General features: G+C 37.9%; 1 protein-coding gene across 6 annotated transcripts in view; it reads right to left on the bottom strand.

The window, feature by feature from the left end:
• Positions 1 to 11887, bottom strand: part of map3k7 (mitogen-activated protein kinase kinase kinase 7) — a 27141-nt gene extending 15254 nt beyond the window's left edge. For 2 of the 6 annotated variants that reach the window (XM_013914557.1, XM_013914561.1), the window contains exons 1-9: positions 11616 to 11887; positions 10980 to 11099; positions 10751 to 10861; positions 10607 to 10672; positions 10482 to 10527; positions 7796 to 7934; positions 5158 to 5282; positions 4249 to 4377; positions 3792 to 3922 (exon numbers count right to left, since the gene is read on the bottom strand). In XM_013914557.1, the coding sequence (XP_013770011.1) occupies positions 3792 to 3922; positions 4249 to 4377; positions 5158 to 5282; positions 7796 to 7934; positions 10482 to 10527; positions 10607 to 10672; positions 10751 to 10861; positions 10980 to 11072 (840 nt within the window). In that variant the 5' untranslated portion in view covers positions 11073 to 11099; positions 11616 to 11887. Of the gene's footprint in view, positions 1 to 3791; positions 3923 to 4248; positions 4378 to 5157; positions 5283 to 7795; positions 7935 to 10481; positions 10528 to 10606; positions 10673 to 10750; positions 10862 to 10979; positions 11100 to 11380; positions 11594 to 11615 lie in introns of those variants that run through there. The other 4 variants (XM_013914556.1, XM_013914559.1, XM_013914560.1 and 1 more) reach the window with 4 other exon arrangements.
• Between the last annotated feature and the right edge of the window lie 4094 nt (positions 11888 to 15981).

Below are 15981 nucleotides of genomic sequence, written 5' to 3'. Positions count from 1 at the left end.
AATCGGTGGCTGACTAAATACTTTTTTGCCCCACTGTATATGAATAAAGATGTGGTTTGTTTAGAATAGTATAATGGTTTTTCAAACATATGAATGATGTATTTTAGAAGTGTTATAAAATAATACACAAGACTATCTATAATTTGCATAATTACATCAATGTTCAAAAATACTGTTGGCCACCAGTGCTACCCCTCAAACCTCTTAGTATACACGTTTGGTATCGATGTAAGACTGTTAAAATGGTGTTAAATGGTTAAAATGTGCCGTAAAACTATTGCCGCAAACGGGAAGCAGTAGCACAAATGTATTCCAACAGCCGAAAAGTCATCCACTGCAAAATGAAGAATGTTTTAAACTCTGCATGTCAACATCTTCCCACACACCAAAGAAAATGTTAAATAAAACAGCTGTGATACCTGATTCTTTGTCAATCGTTTTTATAGTCACCGTCTAGACTTTTTTTTCTGTAATTTGGGGTCATCACATTTTAATTTTACTATTTTTATATATTATAAGCACAAAAGAACAATTTCAATTGTTTTATTATTACTCGATGTCCTTTTTCGTTATGATCTTTTGTTTGCTTTTTAAAGGTCTAGTGTTGACCACCTGCTGTGACAGTATTGTCATTGGTCAAAAACCTCTGCGTGCAACTGATGGTTAAAAAAAATGGTTTAAATAAAACATTTTAATTCATTCAGATTTCTTGTATTCAAAGCAGAAAAATAAATATTGAATGAGCATACCAGTGCAAATTTAGGCACTGTATGGTTGAAAACAATTTTTGTTTTTGGAGGTTATTTAAACATATCGTGATATATATTGTGTATCGTGATATAATCAAAAAAAATATTGTGACATTAGATTTTCCTCATATTGCCCAGGCTTAGTTCACACGTATATAAACGTCCCATTCTTAATTCATAGCGTTTAAAATTATGTTGGCCTGCCTCCTGTATAGGCCTGCACAATAAATCGAAAATTTATTGTCATCGCGATATCAGCCTGTGCGATGGGCCCATCGCAAAAGACGGCGTAAACGGCGATAATTGGGTACCTTAAAATGTTTACACACGTGCTTTAAAGAATTTACCAATAAAAGAAACCCCTTTACACATTTGATCAGTCGAATAGAGCCCTTCACGGCATTAACCAATCACATGGATTAAAGGTGGGGAGTGAACAACACTACAGCAACGAGTCAGAGTTGTAATGGCTGAGAGCGAGACACATGACAAGAATGCTACTGACTATGAACTCGTGGCTTAAAAAAAAAAAATAATAATAATAATAGTACCTCGCTTAATTGGAGGTACTTTGGATTTGATAAAGACGACGTTCTCCAAACACAGGTACTCTGCAAAACTTCCTGAACACTTGTGGCAACCACCAGAGGAATCACGACTAATCTCCACCATCATCTTCAATACAACCACAGAGAACTGTTTGAAGAGTTCCAGAAAGATAGGGCTAGCCAAACAAAGGTTGCTAATGTTAAGACAAAGAGCACAGCAATCCAACAGCAGTCTCTGTTTCAGATTTTTCAAGTGGAACTCCTTATGAGAAAACGTTGAAGCGGTATAAAGAAATAACAGAGGCCATTACAAATTTTTTGGCTAAAGACATGATGCCTATAAATACAGTTAGCAGAGAGGGCTTCACCAGTCTAATACATAAAGTGGACCGGAGATACCGCATATCCCCTCACGAAACTACATTTCCCATGTCGCCATTCCACAAATGTACGAAACATGCTGCAAGACCGTCATGTTTGAACTAACCCAAGCTGAAAACTACGCAAGCACTACAGTAAAGTTTCCTCTCCAGTTTTGACTTACATCATAACTACTTGGTGAGTGGTAAAATGATGAACAACTGCATTGAGATCATTTGCAGTATAATTTAAGTTATGTTTATTTAAAACTAATGATAGAGATCGGGAAGGATGTCTTTTTTTTATGGGGGTAATGTTTCAATGTTAAAGTGCACTTTGTTGTTACACTGCTCATACAGCAGCTTTCTTTAAATAAAACTGTTGCAGTAAAATGGAAATTATGTATTAATTTTTTTTTTTGCTATTTATTTTATCGCAAGTCATATCGTTATCGCAATATTGATCAAAGTTATTGCACATCACAGGTTTTCCTAATATCGTGCAGCCCTACTCCTGTAGCTATAACAGCTTCAACTCCTTTAGGAAGAATTTCCACAAGGTTTATTCCTAATCGGTTCCACTTTGTTATGATACCACTAACAGTTGACTGTGTAATATTTAGTAGCAAGGACATTTTTGTTGCACACTCGGAACCCTATCGCGATACCATATTGGAATACACCGAGCTCCTGAGAGTGCCCCATTCTTTCACAAATGGTGTATATATCATCCCAAATGCAAAACAGATTAAACTGTTTTCTTTCATGCTAGTGTCCACACCCTGGTGCAAAATTTGGTTGCTTGGTTTTAATGAAATTATTAATTTTGAACGGCAAAAATACAGCTGCTCAATTTTTTTTTGAAAAAGCACAAAAATCTGCACAACCTCACCATTTAATACTCGTCGCCTGTTTACTTCCCCTTTGACCGGAGAGATAGAGGGAGAGATGGATAGTGGTGTCATAACTAGGGATGGGTACCGGTATCGGTTCTGACATAAACGGTAGTAACCAGACCGAAAAGCAGCGCACATTTCGGTGCTTTATTTCGGTGCTTTTTTTCCCTGAGATTTGATACACTTCAGATTCTAGCCAATCATTTTATGTTTCCAAGGATAGTAGGTGGGCCCAGGTACGTACGTTCTTTTAGAGCAGAGCTACAGATTAAAAATGCCCAAGGTGAAGCAGTCAAAAGTCTGGCTGTACTTCACAGCAAAAGATGCAAACTCAGCAGCCTGCAACAAGTGCTTTAAGGTGATACTGTGCAAAGGAGGTAACACCTTGAATCTGATGAAACACCTGGCGACGCATACCCCTTTTTTTAAAGCCGAGAAATGCACCGTACCTACTCTGTGTGTGGTGCCTGTTATCGGACCCGGAGTTATCAACATCCCCCAAGAAACGGAAGAGGAGAGCCCTGGCCCCTAGCCCTGCCAGTGTAGCAGAAATGATGACTGATGATGATGGCAGCAGCAGCCATTCTTCTCTGCGTGAGTAGCTTAATGTTGTTCGTGTATAATTGTACATTAATGCATGTAAGGTAAACTAGAAAACACCGTCGTAGTTACATGCGGCTGTCTTCTTGTTTGATGGCAGATACTCCCTTCACCCTGGCCAAAAAGGCTAAAATGACCAAAGAAAAATTGGAAAACAGTTAAACATGAGAGGTTTTTGGACAAAATTTGTGTTTTTTTCCATTGTTTAAGCACTGCTTCCAGCCAAGAGTGATACCATATATGACCTATAGCTGCATAAAAGGCTAACATTGTTATCTTTTTACAAAAAAACAGATAAACATGAGAGGTTTTTGGACAAGGTTTGTGTTTTCCATATTTTAAGCACCGGCACCGTTTCAAAAGTACCGGTTTGGCACCGGTATCGGATAAAACCTAAACGATACCCATCCCTAGTCATAACATCTCTGGACTGGTAACTGCCATTTATAAACTAATATGTTTAGAATATATTCGACCAGCTACTTTTTCTGGTGCCGACAAGCAAGGACAGCAATGATTAAACATTGCTGTCAGCTAGAGGTGTACATCCCTAATTTTAACAAACTGATGAGACCCCCGGAGACTGCAGTTTTTTGATTCATTTACTTCAATTTACTAAAAGTACACAAGGCAGAATACCTTCATTAGATGAGTCATGATCTTCACTATCTCTTCCATGGAAGGCCGCTGAGAGGGGTCTTTGGACCAACAGCGAGTCATTAGGCTTTCAATGGGCTTGGGCAAATTCTTGATTAAAGGTGGTCTTGTGCCTGAATACAATAAAAAGAAATAACTGGTCACACGCAGTTACAGGGAAAGACATATCTGCATCACACAACACAAGAGAAATAAATATTATATATTACTGCCTCCCATTTTTTGAGTCAGTAGTGCTTCATCCAGGATGCAATAAACTGCAAGGAGAGCTGAAAAGGTCAACATGTCTTTTACCCCCTCTGCCAACATCTTTATTTTGACAATCTTCTAGCATGCATGCCTGAGCACTCTTAGTGGCCGACAGCTGGATGTGACCTCTGCATCACCCACCACAAACAAACACACAGACCCACACAGTCAGACAGGAAGAGTGACTCACCATTGTGCACAGCCCACATAATGCGAAAAGCTGGCCCTCCGATTTCATCGAAGGGCTTCCTGCGGGTGATCACCTCCCAAAGAATGATTCCCCAGCTGAACACATCACACTTCTCGCTGTAATTGCTGCCTGTGAGTAGAAAGAAACCCACAGCAACACTTAGGTCCTTTTCAAAGAGGGGGAAAAGGCTCAGTCTGACATCACTGACTGATAAAGGAAATTCTCTGCGGAACATTTGACAAGAGAGCGAGGAATGTGCCTGGCAAAGGCAGCAGCTTTTCTCTTGCTTTCAGTGGGGAGGAGGATGAAAATAAGGGAGCCATTTTCACCAAGGAACGGCTCCTGTGTTGCTTAATTATGGAGCCTGTTATTGAAGAATTAAAGTGCACATCATACACCTATTTCAAACTTGCTGCGCTGGGTTTTCCTGATAACATTCCACACTGATGCAAATTAGTTGTGAAGGGTTCACTGAGGGGGCAAAAGCGGGTTGTTTAATTGCACTGGAGTCTTGCAACATGCATCCAAAAACAAGGCAATGACTAGGAGTAATTCATCTTTCCCTGTGACATCCTCTAATCAGTCTCTTATTGTAGACTTACATTAGGCTCTTGGTTGTGTAAGAACAAAAATTCTGCGTTTACAGAAGAAAAGCCAGTACAGCATGACTCCATTCATCATCTCACTGTCACTGGTTCGGTAGCTACTATCAATAAATAAGAGTATGGTGGAAGTAATATATAGTATAATAATAATAATCATAATAATAATAATAGCAGGACCCATCTCCAATTAGATGAAACATGACAAAGATGATGAGGCTGAGGTAATTAGAAAAACACATCTCAGTTTTTCTTGGTCAAGAAATAGGAAAACATTTCAAACAGCTGTAATACTACTCATATTTGCCTTCAAATACTTCTGGGGCCATCCATGCTGCACTTCCTTTGTTGTTGGTCATGTGTGTCTGAATGTCACATGCTGTTCCAAAGTCACAAATCTTCAGCACAGTGCCTCCTGCCACCAGAAGTAGACTGAAACAAGGAAGACATACATCCTGTTAACAGCAAAAAAGTGCCTTGAACTAAACAACATAGGACTAACTGTAACTAACTTCAGCCCGGTTTGGTTTAAAATGTTTCTTTTTAAAAAGTACTAGAGGAATGACAGTGCTCGGCTCTTACGACTGTTTGAGACAAAGGAAATTCTATAGTAATAATGCAGGAAATAAATTCCTGTACAATATTGGATAGGTGACAATTTGTGACTATGAGAGGCTTCATTAATTCTATAAACTCTCCAAATGATCTACACAGAACAGGTAAGCTGGTCCTCTCTTCCTACAGGATACTTACTAGTAATAGGTTAGTTTTCTTGCTTTTTTTTTTTTTTTTAATTAATGCTGGAAGTGTTGCCTCTGGTCCTTCTGAGACAATGGAATATAATCCAGATATCACAACATATTTCATTAATTACTGCATCCTATATAGCAGTAAACAATTACATCAAATCTACCACTATTCTGTATTTCCACATGTTTTCTTTTTTTTAGTGCAACACATTTAAAGGGTTTCCACAGAGGAAATGACCATGCAATAAGAATAAAGACAGTCTTCACATAATAATGAGATTTTCATCCTGTGTGGATGCCCTGCAAGAGTTGGCATTTATGGAGGGTGTGTTAGTCTGATCCAGCTGTTATAAAGAAGATGCGAGTAACTCTATATGCTGATAACACAGGTTTTCTTCATGGTATTTACCACTTCCTTTGATCAGGATTTTACATTGCTGCCATTCCCTGAATCCTGAAGCTGCCAGATTGAATTGCAACCACTGCTTTTCATTTCCCTTTTTTCCATCTAGGCTTTCCATAATCAATGAGAATATAATCTGAATAAGCCCAAAACAAAATGTATATCGAAGTAAATAATGTCTTTACACCTTCCCATTTTGCCTGTATCAGACACATCCAAATGTCGTTCATTTATGGCCAAAATGTTTTGGCTAGTTATTTAAGGGTTGGAGTACACTGTCTTGCTAATTTCTTCTTCTTCTTCTTCTTTTTTTTTGAAAAATACAGCATTTTATCAAATTCTCTGATAGTAGGATTCGTATCATGAGAGAGAAAGAAAAATGATATATTCTGAACATGTCACAATTCCAAACTTTCATTAGCATCCTAAAGGTAAATAAAAAGAGCCATAATAAAATAAGAAAAACAAAATACAACACACATCTTACTGTGACACTTCCACACACCTCAGCATTCCTGATAGGTCGCAATAAATGTCTGTTAATATTAGGGCTGCCACGATTAGTCAACTAGTCACGATTACGTCGACTAGTAAAATCGTCGACGACTGATTTAATACTCGACGCGTCGTTTGAAGCTTTGTAAGATCACAAAAGACGCAGGAATAAGTAGTAGAATTTAAGAGTGTAATAACGGACTGAAACAGAAGATGGCAGCACTGCATGTACAAGGATGCCAGGTGCCGTTAAACCCCGAAGAAGAAGAAGCTGTGCCCCAGAATTCATAGCGCGGCCCAGCGCAGTAGTCAACAATGGCGGCAGCTAGTTAGTTTTAATATTACTCTTATTATTCTTTTTGGGTCACAAAATAAACGTTTAACATATTTTCAGGTGAGAATGTAGCTGTGTAAACCTCAAATATCTGCTCAGTTTATCAAGACACCACATATTTTCAAAAGCGCTCTGACGTTTTCGGAGACGTGCGTTACCCACTAGCTATCGAGCTAGTGGGTAACATACGTCTCACCAGCTCGATAGTTAGCCGGGGTTCAAGGCTCATTAGAGCCTGTGAGAACACCGGACTCCCGGCAAATCGTCTTTCGCTAATCAGATTAAACATGTAATATAAGTCACTTAGATAACTTAAAAATGTTATTGTTTGGCTTTTTTAGTATTTTATTTGTTCCTGAGTAAATCGGTTTGGCTGAGAAATAAAGTTATAGTTTTTACACAGCTGAATAAACATCAAGCAAACAACTGATTATCAGAAGTGTGAGATGCTCGAGAATATACTCCGGTGTCTTGTTATATTTTAGATAGCAAGGAGCAGGCGGCTGAGTTTATTTAAACTTCACTGAAACAACCTGCAGATTTAATTAAAATTTAATAAACTATCATCTTGTCTTTATTTTTAGTTAGCACATACCATAAACACTTCAAACTGTAAGCTAATGAGTTAGTTATACAAGAGCAGATGCGTGCTGGTGCAATAAGCTGTACGTTTTACGTCCAATGGATGCATGATCTGATTAGTCGACTAGTCGCAAAAATAATTGGTGACAAGTCGACTATCAAAATAATCGTTTGTGGCAGCCCTAGTTAATATCTTGAGTAACTTTCAACTAAGTGGCTTACAATGCCATGCCAAAAAAAAAAAAAAGAAGCCTCTACATGTTTCTCAAAAGATACCAGATAGTTTAACAAGAACACAATATAGTACAAACTGAATCAAACTACTTTAAAGAAATAATTTGCTGGAAACATAAAGGAGTGTGTGAGGTGAAAAGGTGCATACTTGGGTGGTTTGAGGTCCCTGTGAATGAGAGCCTTTGGTTTCATGCCATGGAGATAGGCCACACCCTGGGAACACTGTAAACACCAGCTCATAGCATGGGAAGCAGTGTAATAGGGGAGGGGTTCAGCACCATGCAGTACTGTGGACAAGAAAACACAGTCTCAAACAGCGACCACAGACAGCATACCTTCAAACCAACTAGGCAAAGTGTGGGGTCCCTATAGTAATTATGACACTGTCATATGGACTGAAACACCCATGTGCATTTTCACTATAGCTTCTTTAAGAGTACTGACAAAAAGCTATTACTAGCCCTCAATGTCCCAGCAGATGCACCTATGTTATAAATTTGAAACAGCCTGGTGTTATTTTCACAAGGAGAAGAGTGTTACATTAACAGCTTCCAAGACATAATTTAGTATTTTTGACACCAGGAGGAACAGAATACCTGTAAATAATGATCATTATTATACAATCATATTTAAAAATATAATTCATATTAATGGTTTTTTTTTAAATGACAACAGCATGTTTAAAAATGCTGGAGAAATATCTTACAACTTACTAGGTTAATTTGAAATTCAATCGAGTATTACAAGACATCCCAGGAGTGTATATTAGTTCACCAATAAAAATAAAAATAAAAATGAGTGTTTGTCAACATAAAATTTCAAACTCATTGGGGATATTATCATTACTGATTATCAATAAAGGGTGACCCTTAATAAACATTCTGTCAACCAAAAATGTTCACCAGAACAGCTAACAGATACAAGGCCTAAGCACACGAAGAAACATATATGCACATTAAATACCCACAATGACCCTCTAACAGCATATATATTTTTAAGAAAAAATTATAATATTAATGACATTAATTTTGAGTAACTGATATAAAATAATGTGTATTTTCTCATTCAACCATATACATGTGACCTGACTCTGTAGTAAGACTAAACTGCCTAGAGTCTCATTTGCAGTGGAAAAGAGGTTGAGGTTCAAACTCTAAATTTGTAGACATCCAAAAGCATTGTTTCAACAATATCTTATGACTGGATTTCAAAGTGTCAGCATATTTCACCATGAAATGTAATCACAACACAAACTGAGCTATCTGCAGCCTTGTTAGAAAAACTCACTTTACACTTCATTTTGTCCAAATTTATTCCGCAAAACTAATTTCAAACTCATCTTAACACAGTCATTTTTACACTATCATGTCCACCATGATGCCATTGGTGTAAGCATATTTCCATCATCACAACAATTGCCAGCCAAAGTCAGAGACCAGGAATTCCATTTGCGCACAAACGCACGCAATATCATTGTTCATTCGTGATGTTGCACTGACCGGAGACATCTTTCAATTTCATTGTACTTGTGACAATGACAATAAAGAATATTCTATTCTATTCTATTCTATTCTATTCTATTCTATTCTAATATCATCAAGAACAACAGGACTTTTCGATAGTTCTCAGCATTTGTTATATTTGCTTCACTGCCCGCAATGTCCCACAAAACTATGTCCAAAAATGTAGTTTATGAAAATGTATTATAAGCAAACCACTAAGAACAGCAGACTACTTTGTCCCAAAACCTCATTCAAGTAAACCTGATAGCTACAAGGGGAAAACCCCAAACTCACTGAAATTCAGCGAAATTTGCCCCATAACAATTCTGGCAAATTTTAAGTACAACTGAGCACAGAATATTTTATGAACATGATACAAATTAGTACTAACAGTGCCCTCCATAATGTTTAAGACACAAGTTTTTGACATTTTGTCTCTGAATGCTACCCAAAATGAATTATATATAAAACAGTTGTGACTGAAGTGGAGACAGCTTTAATTCAATTTTTTTAAAACAAAAAAATGGCTTCCTTCTTGAGTTATCACATTCACAAGATTTTCAAAAACTTGACCTCTGACCTTGACCTTTTAGTTGAGGTCAGAGATTTAAATTTGTCCCCCTTTTGCAGAGGAAAAGCCCTCACCTGGCCAGGAAACTGGCCCTCACCTGGCCCAGCTGGCCAGGTGAGGGCTGCTCCCCTCTTATTTCATGATATTTCATTTCTGAAGTGTTGAATTTGCTTTTCATGGTTTGAAAGTTAGGGGGAAAGAGATTTCGCAAGAAAGGGAGGCCATCATTAGGCGGAAAAATTCAAATAAACCTGCACCTATCTGACATCCAGTAATCCCAGACTCTGCTGCTACATGACAACAAATTGCTTATAAAAGCACTCATGGTAAACATAAGAAACAACAAGCCTAGATATACATAGGATAAGTCTTTTAACTTATTTGAAAATGAGGCTGTAAGAAATATATGTATGTAATTTATTTGCAGAAGGTTCAAATACTTAATTTTCATTCTTACTGAAAATGTTAATTTAACTGTCTTAACTGTACGCACACAAATTAGTTTATTACTGATCAATTTTATACCACACCAGTTCCCAGGTTTATCTGAATATTTAGGTATGTGCATGTAAGGGCTGCATGTCGCTGTGCAAACATGGACTTCTAACGAATCAGAAAAGTGGCTGAACATGCAAACAACTGGAGGATCAACTCAACAGGGCTGTGTCTGTCTAAAGCAGTGTTCATTACTAGCAAAGCAAAATAAATGGTGTAACATGTAACACAACCATAGTGTTTTCTATTAAAACATATTGACTCACCATTATATAATGATCCACCTTCTGCATATTCCATCACAAGGCAAACCTGCGGTGGAAAGAACACCATCAAAAACTCAAAATCAACCAAATAGACCAAATAGTCATTGTTATCCTAGTGAACTTACTGGACTATTGCAAGAGCCATACAGTTTCACAATGTTGGGGTGATTCACACGTGAAAGTTGTCTGAGCTGGAGATGAAAAGGAAAGGTTACACACAGGCAGGCTGTTGAAATAATCTTGAGAATATTTCAATAACGAAAAAATACCTCAACAATAAAGGCTTTCCTCTCTGATTCACTCTCAATAGTCTTGATTGCAACATCTTTTCCTTTCCATTTTGCTTTGCAGACGACCCCAAAAGCTCCTCTCCCCACCACCTGAGAACAGGTAGTTAGCATCAAAGTTACACTCACTAGGTAAGAGCTTCATCGAGCTGACACTAACTGTTGTCATGCGCTAGTGACACGAAAAACAGCAAAAATAATCCCAAGTTACCTCCTCAACTTCAATGTCCTCATAATTGATTTCTTCAAAGGGATACCCAGGTGGTGTTTCAAGCATTTCCGCTGGTGGTAACGATAGAGACATTACTAGCTTAGGTCAGCTAGTAACTTACTATGAAAACGAGCAAACAACACATAGGTAAAAAGCTCAATATTAATAAATAATAAATAAATCAGCACAAGGATACTTAGATAGGTTTCAAGACATCAATTGCAATTACGCAGTCGTATTATTATTATTATTTTTTTTTACCGTAACTGCGTAATTATGACTGATGCCGTAAGGAGACATGGCTACTCAATAAAACAAACACGTTACAGCCTTCAAAAATGGCAAATTGTCATTCTTTGGCCGGCTGTCAAGCACCGAAAAACGGATCGGCGTTTGCCTACCTACTGTCAGTTCCCTTGATGCAGTCAAGGCTAACCGCATAGCATAACTAGCTCAGTTATGCAGCTGCTACGAAAAACTACTGGAGAAAATAAGTGTTTAAAGTTAGCTTTTAGCATAATTAAAGATCTGGGACGACAGAATAAGACTACACCATTCCTCACCAGAGTCTGACACTGTCACAACACAACCTTAAAAAAGACAAGCAATTCGAGGCCTGTTAAAATAGCAGCTTACGTTAGCTGGCTGGCCCGGTTGGTAACGCTAGCTACCAGGACTTTCTTAGCTTCAACAATCCAACTCTTCGTAGATGACTTGTCACCAGTGCCGGTTATGTGGACATGGGGATATTTTCTACTATTCATGTAAAAAAAAACCTGGAATAACGTCCATTTTTATAAAACCTGTTTTGTCTATCCACTTGACAAACAAGCATAACTTTTTGACAACTTGTGTAGCTGGCTTGCTAGGAATGTATTTTGATTCTTCGCAGGGGAGAGGGGGAGCTCCACCAGGAAGTGTGTGCGTATTGTAATTCTGTCCCCCGAAACCCAAAAAAGGTACGGAAGCGTAATGCATTAGCTTCAGAAAATGAAGCATTTTTCCCCCGTAAATGACATAATTAGTTCGGATATAACACACAAAGAAAAAGTAAGAAATTTGTTTTCGTGTGGAATATTTCTTTGTTGTAAAGATGTTTCTAGAACAAGTCCTAAACTAGGTCTCAGGACAAAGACAGTTGTTTGGTTGTTTAGTTTGTTTGAAAAATTATTATTTCAGTTATTTTCTGAAAATTTCCGATACTTAATAATATAAATAAAAATGTTGAAGCAGTAAAAATACTTCTATGCCATTTTACAGATTAGAATTTAAATTTACTTCCAAGATAACATATATTTTGTATTTGTCCTTAGTGTAAGGTACCAATCAATATAAAAAGAAAAAAGAAAAAAGAATGTTTTCATTAAAAACATGTAAATGTAATAATGTGTCTTGCACATGTCGTCAATCTTGCATGAAAGCAAAAAATTCCGTTTATCTAAGCAGAATATTGACTCAACATCTGTACAGTCTTTTACTTTTAGGGCTGGCAGAATATAAGATTAAATACATCTTGTTTTCTTACATTTACCTGCTGTGATCCAAGGCAGCTCATTTCCTCCCTTCTGTTTGGTATTTCTGTGAAATTCCCTCTGTCTATCACTTATCCCAGCTTACTCGTACAAAAGAAAAAAAAATATAAATACTGCAATTCAGAAAAGGATCATTAGTAAGGAACAATGATAATACAGAAGCTTAAGTGCAGCTTTTATCACTTATACATCATAATCTTGGGCTTATACAGGATTCTGCATTCTTCATGGAAAGCAAGTGAGAGGTTCAAAGTTCAGCTGTGAATTTAACAGGCTGTTGTTTAAAACTTGAAATATATAAGCAGGTCTATATCAGGGTTATATCATTATGTCATCGTTTTCACCTCCCCTTTCATAAGGATGTTCCAGTGTATCCTATGCTAAAGGAAGCAAAAAGAAATCATTGAAGCTCTTTCTGTTAGTATTTAGAAAATGTGAAGACCTATTAAGTTTAGAAACCTTACTAAGTAAATCGGGCTATTGGAACACACCCTTGGTGTCTGTTCTAAGCTTTATTTAAGAAATAGAAAAACTCCTGTCTGAAATTGTTCATCTGCTATTTGTATGAGAAAAGCCTGATAGCTGTGAGTGTATTTGATTTCCTATATCACTCTGTTTTACAACAGAGAGAGAGGAGTCTTCCAGTACTGATGCCTTTTGTTCCATAAAGATTTTATAAAGTGGGTGATCAGCGTTATTCAGGATGGCTTCTAATGTCTTTAATGTGCATCCTTCCCCAGCATCTCCAGTCTGGCACCAATTACAAAGCCAGCTTTTCTCACTAGTTTGTCCAGTCTCCTTGCATCCTTGTTACTCATGCTGCCTCCCCAGTAGACTGCAGCATAGAACAGGACAATTGCCACCATAGACTGATAGAACATCGTTAATATTTTACTGCAGATCAAGAGATTTTAGTTTTCTTAACAAAAAGAGGTAACTTTGCCACTTTTTGTATAGGTTGGTATTCAGGGACGCATTTAGATTGTTATCTAGGTGTTTTCTAGATATTTGTATTTTGTTACCATCTCTATGTCCATCCCACAAACTTTCACAGGCTGAAGAGGGGGTGTTATGGCCCGTCTAGGCACGGCCAGACCACAACATAAAGGGTGATCCATCCCCGTCCAACCCCAAACAGCACGTCACACACTTAATATTTTGTGACAGTGATTTATTTACAGTAAGTGCAGTTAAACAAAGGAAGGGAGCATATCATAACTTCAGGGTGAACCCAAGGCCAAAACAACAAACAAAAGGTAGGCTATCTCAGGAATAAACACAACTTACCTACTCAAAGGAACTAAACCAAACGACAATCACTTTCCTCCCTGCCTAACAAAAACAGGAGAAAACTGATCAAACAAAAAGGCGGTCCACCCCTACATGCTCTTACATTAACCAACATGGTAACATCGTGACACAGTGAACGGTCTGCCGGTTGGGTTGGGCCGAGGATGAATGAAGTGCCAGTCGCCGGCGGTCTCTTCATATCCGCTGCCTCCCGGTCCTCAGCCAATCGGTGTGAGCCATCCACCCTGGATGCACCAATCCCAGAGGAGCACCTGGACACTCAAATTTACATATGATTACGATCAGTCGTAACAGGGGGTCTGGGAGTCTTGAGAAATCTACTCTCATTTCCTTTGCCTTATAGTTGTTCAATATGAGGTAGTTTTTGTGACTCCAGTCACTGAAGGCTTTTACAATATTCCCATGTTAAGATTCTGGTCTATTCCTGATACACGCTACAATGGCAGTGTCATCCAAGCATTTCTATTTCTGCTGTATACAATGAAAAGGAATTGAGCCAGTCCCCTGTCAAGACCCCGTGCTGCTGATTAATTTCCTAGAAACACAGTTCCCCAACCTGACAAACTGTGTCCTTTCTGTCGGGTAGTTTGCGATCCAGGAAACAAAGGAGGAATCATGGTGAGCTTGTCTTTGAGTATATTTGATTGAATGGTATTGAAACCACTTAAAAAAAAATCAAAGAACAAAACTCTCACATAAGGGCCAGATTCCTCCAGATGAGTTAGGGCTCGGTGACACCTGTACAGGACAGTCTCGGTGTAAAATCATTTGTTCCAAGATCTTCATGATGTGCCATTGGACCATGGAGGAGAGCAAAGTTATAACATGCACAGAGCTGTAGTGAAACTGAGTGTTAAAGATAATGAAAAGCCTCACTGCAGCCACTGTCAGTGCTTTTGATGCTTTATTTTGTGATCTTTGGTGTTTTTCACTGTTCCACCTTTCCCAGAGAGCTCCGTTATTCCGTTATAACCAATCAACATTAGGCAGTCCATACGTTCCAGCAACGCGCAGCTATAGGATCTTGATGGATTGAAGAGAAAACCCCTCTCCCTCCTCTGTCCAAATGAAAACTGTATGGTAAAGGTGGGTGGATCGGTCCAAATGTCTATAGTATCAATACCAATGGTGGTACTGATATCAGATCGATATTAGCAATATAGGATCAATATTTTTTTCCTGTCCTCCAAGTTCAGTATTTGGCCCAACTAAATTAATTTGTTATTTGGAAATGAGAAGAATATGCATAATGAAAAATATCTGAACCTGTTTGTTTTGACTACACGTCTATTTTTTTCCCCAGCCTATATCACATTTAAACAACACATGCTGACCCAAAGTGCTTTAACAATAGGCACAGTTACATTCCAGGTCTCCAAAAAACCCAGTTTCAAAATGCATGAATAGCTGAAAGGTGTGTCTTGTTGTGTTAACTAATTACTACGGAAAGCAAAAATCGCAATGCTCTCACCTACATAAGTTGCCCTTAGAAATTAAAAAAATATCAGTATCAGTATTGGTATTGCCAATACTGATACTGATATTTATTGGGTATTGGATCAATGCCCAAATTTGCAGTATCACACAGCACTGCTGCATGCTGACAGACACATTTGCAGGACTATAAAACCACTTTACTATCTACAGCTCTAGCACTCAGCATCAGCTAGGAGCGTGTGCACTTGGACCACTTGTTTTTTACCAAACACAAAATAAAATATGGTATATGCTGTAGTTTATAGTTATAAAAAATAGACTAGTTGACTCTTCTACTGTTTTCTAGGGACCCCGTCAGTCATGGGCCCTTAGAATCATCAACACTTTTCTCCCCCTATGGTGCTCCTCTTCTCATTTACCATTAAAATCTTGAAGAAGTCCACATTCTTCAAGAAGAAAATAAATTAAACCTGTCATTTCATTTCTTTTCTTTTACTATTTTATACTATTTGTAACATTCTTTATTGTCTCTGTAATTTTGTCTTTTGTTTTGGGGTTAGTACTGTTGTCTCATAGCAAGAAGGTTCGTCTACAGGGAGTGCAGAATTATTAGGCAAATGAGTATTTTTTCCACATCATCCTCTTCATGCATGTTGTCTTACTCCAAGCTGTATAGGCTCGAAAGCCTACTACCAATTAAGCATATTAGGTGATGTGCATCT

Source organism: Pundamilia nyererei, unplaced genomic scaffold (assembly GCF_000239375.1).
Source record: "Pundamilia nyererei isolate P.nyererei 1_Seehausen unplaced genomic scaffold, PunNye1.0 scaffold00204, whole genome shotgun sequence".
Taxonomy (NCBI): domain Eukaryota; kingdom Metazoa; phylum Chordata; class Actinopteri; order Cichliformes; family Cichlidae; genus Pundamilia; species Pundamilia nyererei.
This window is presented reverse-complemented; position numbering and strand designations above follow the sequence as displayed.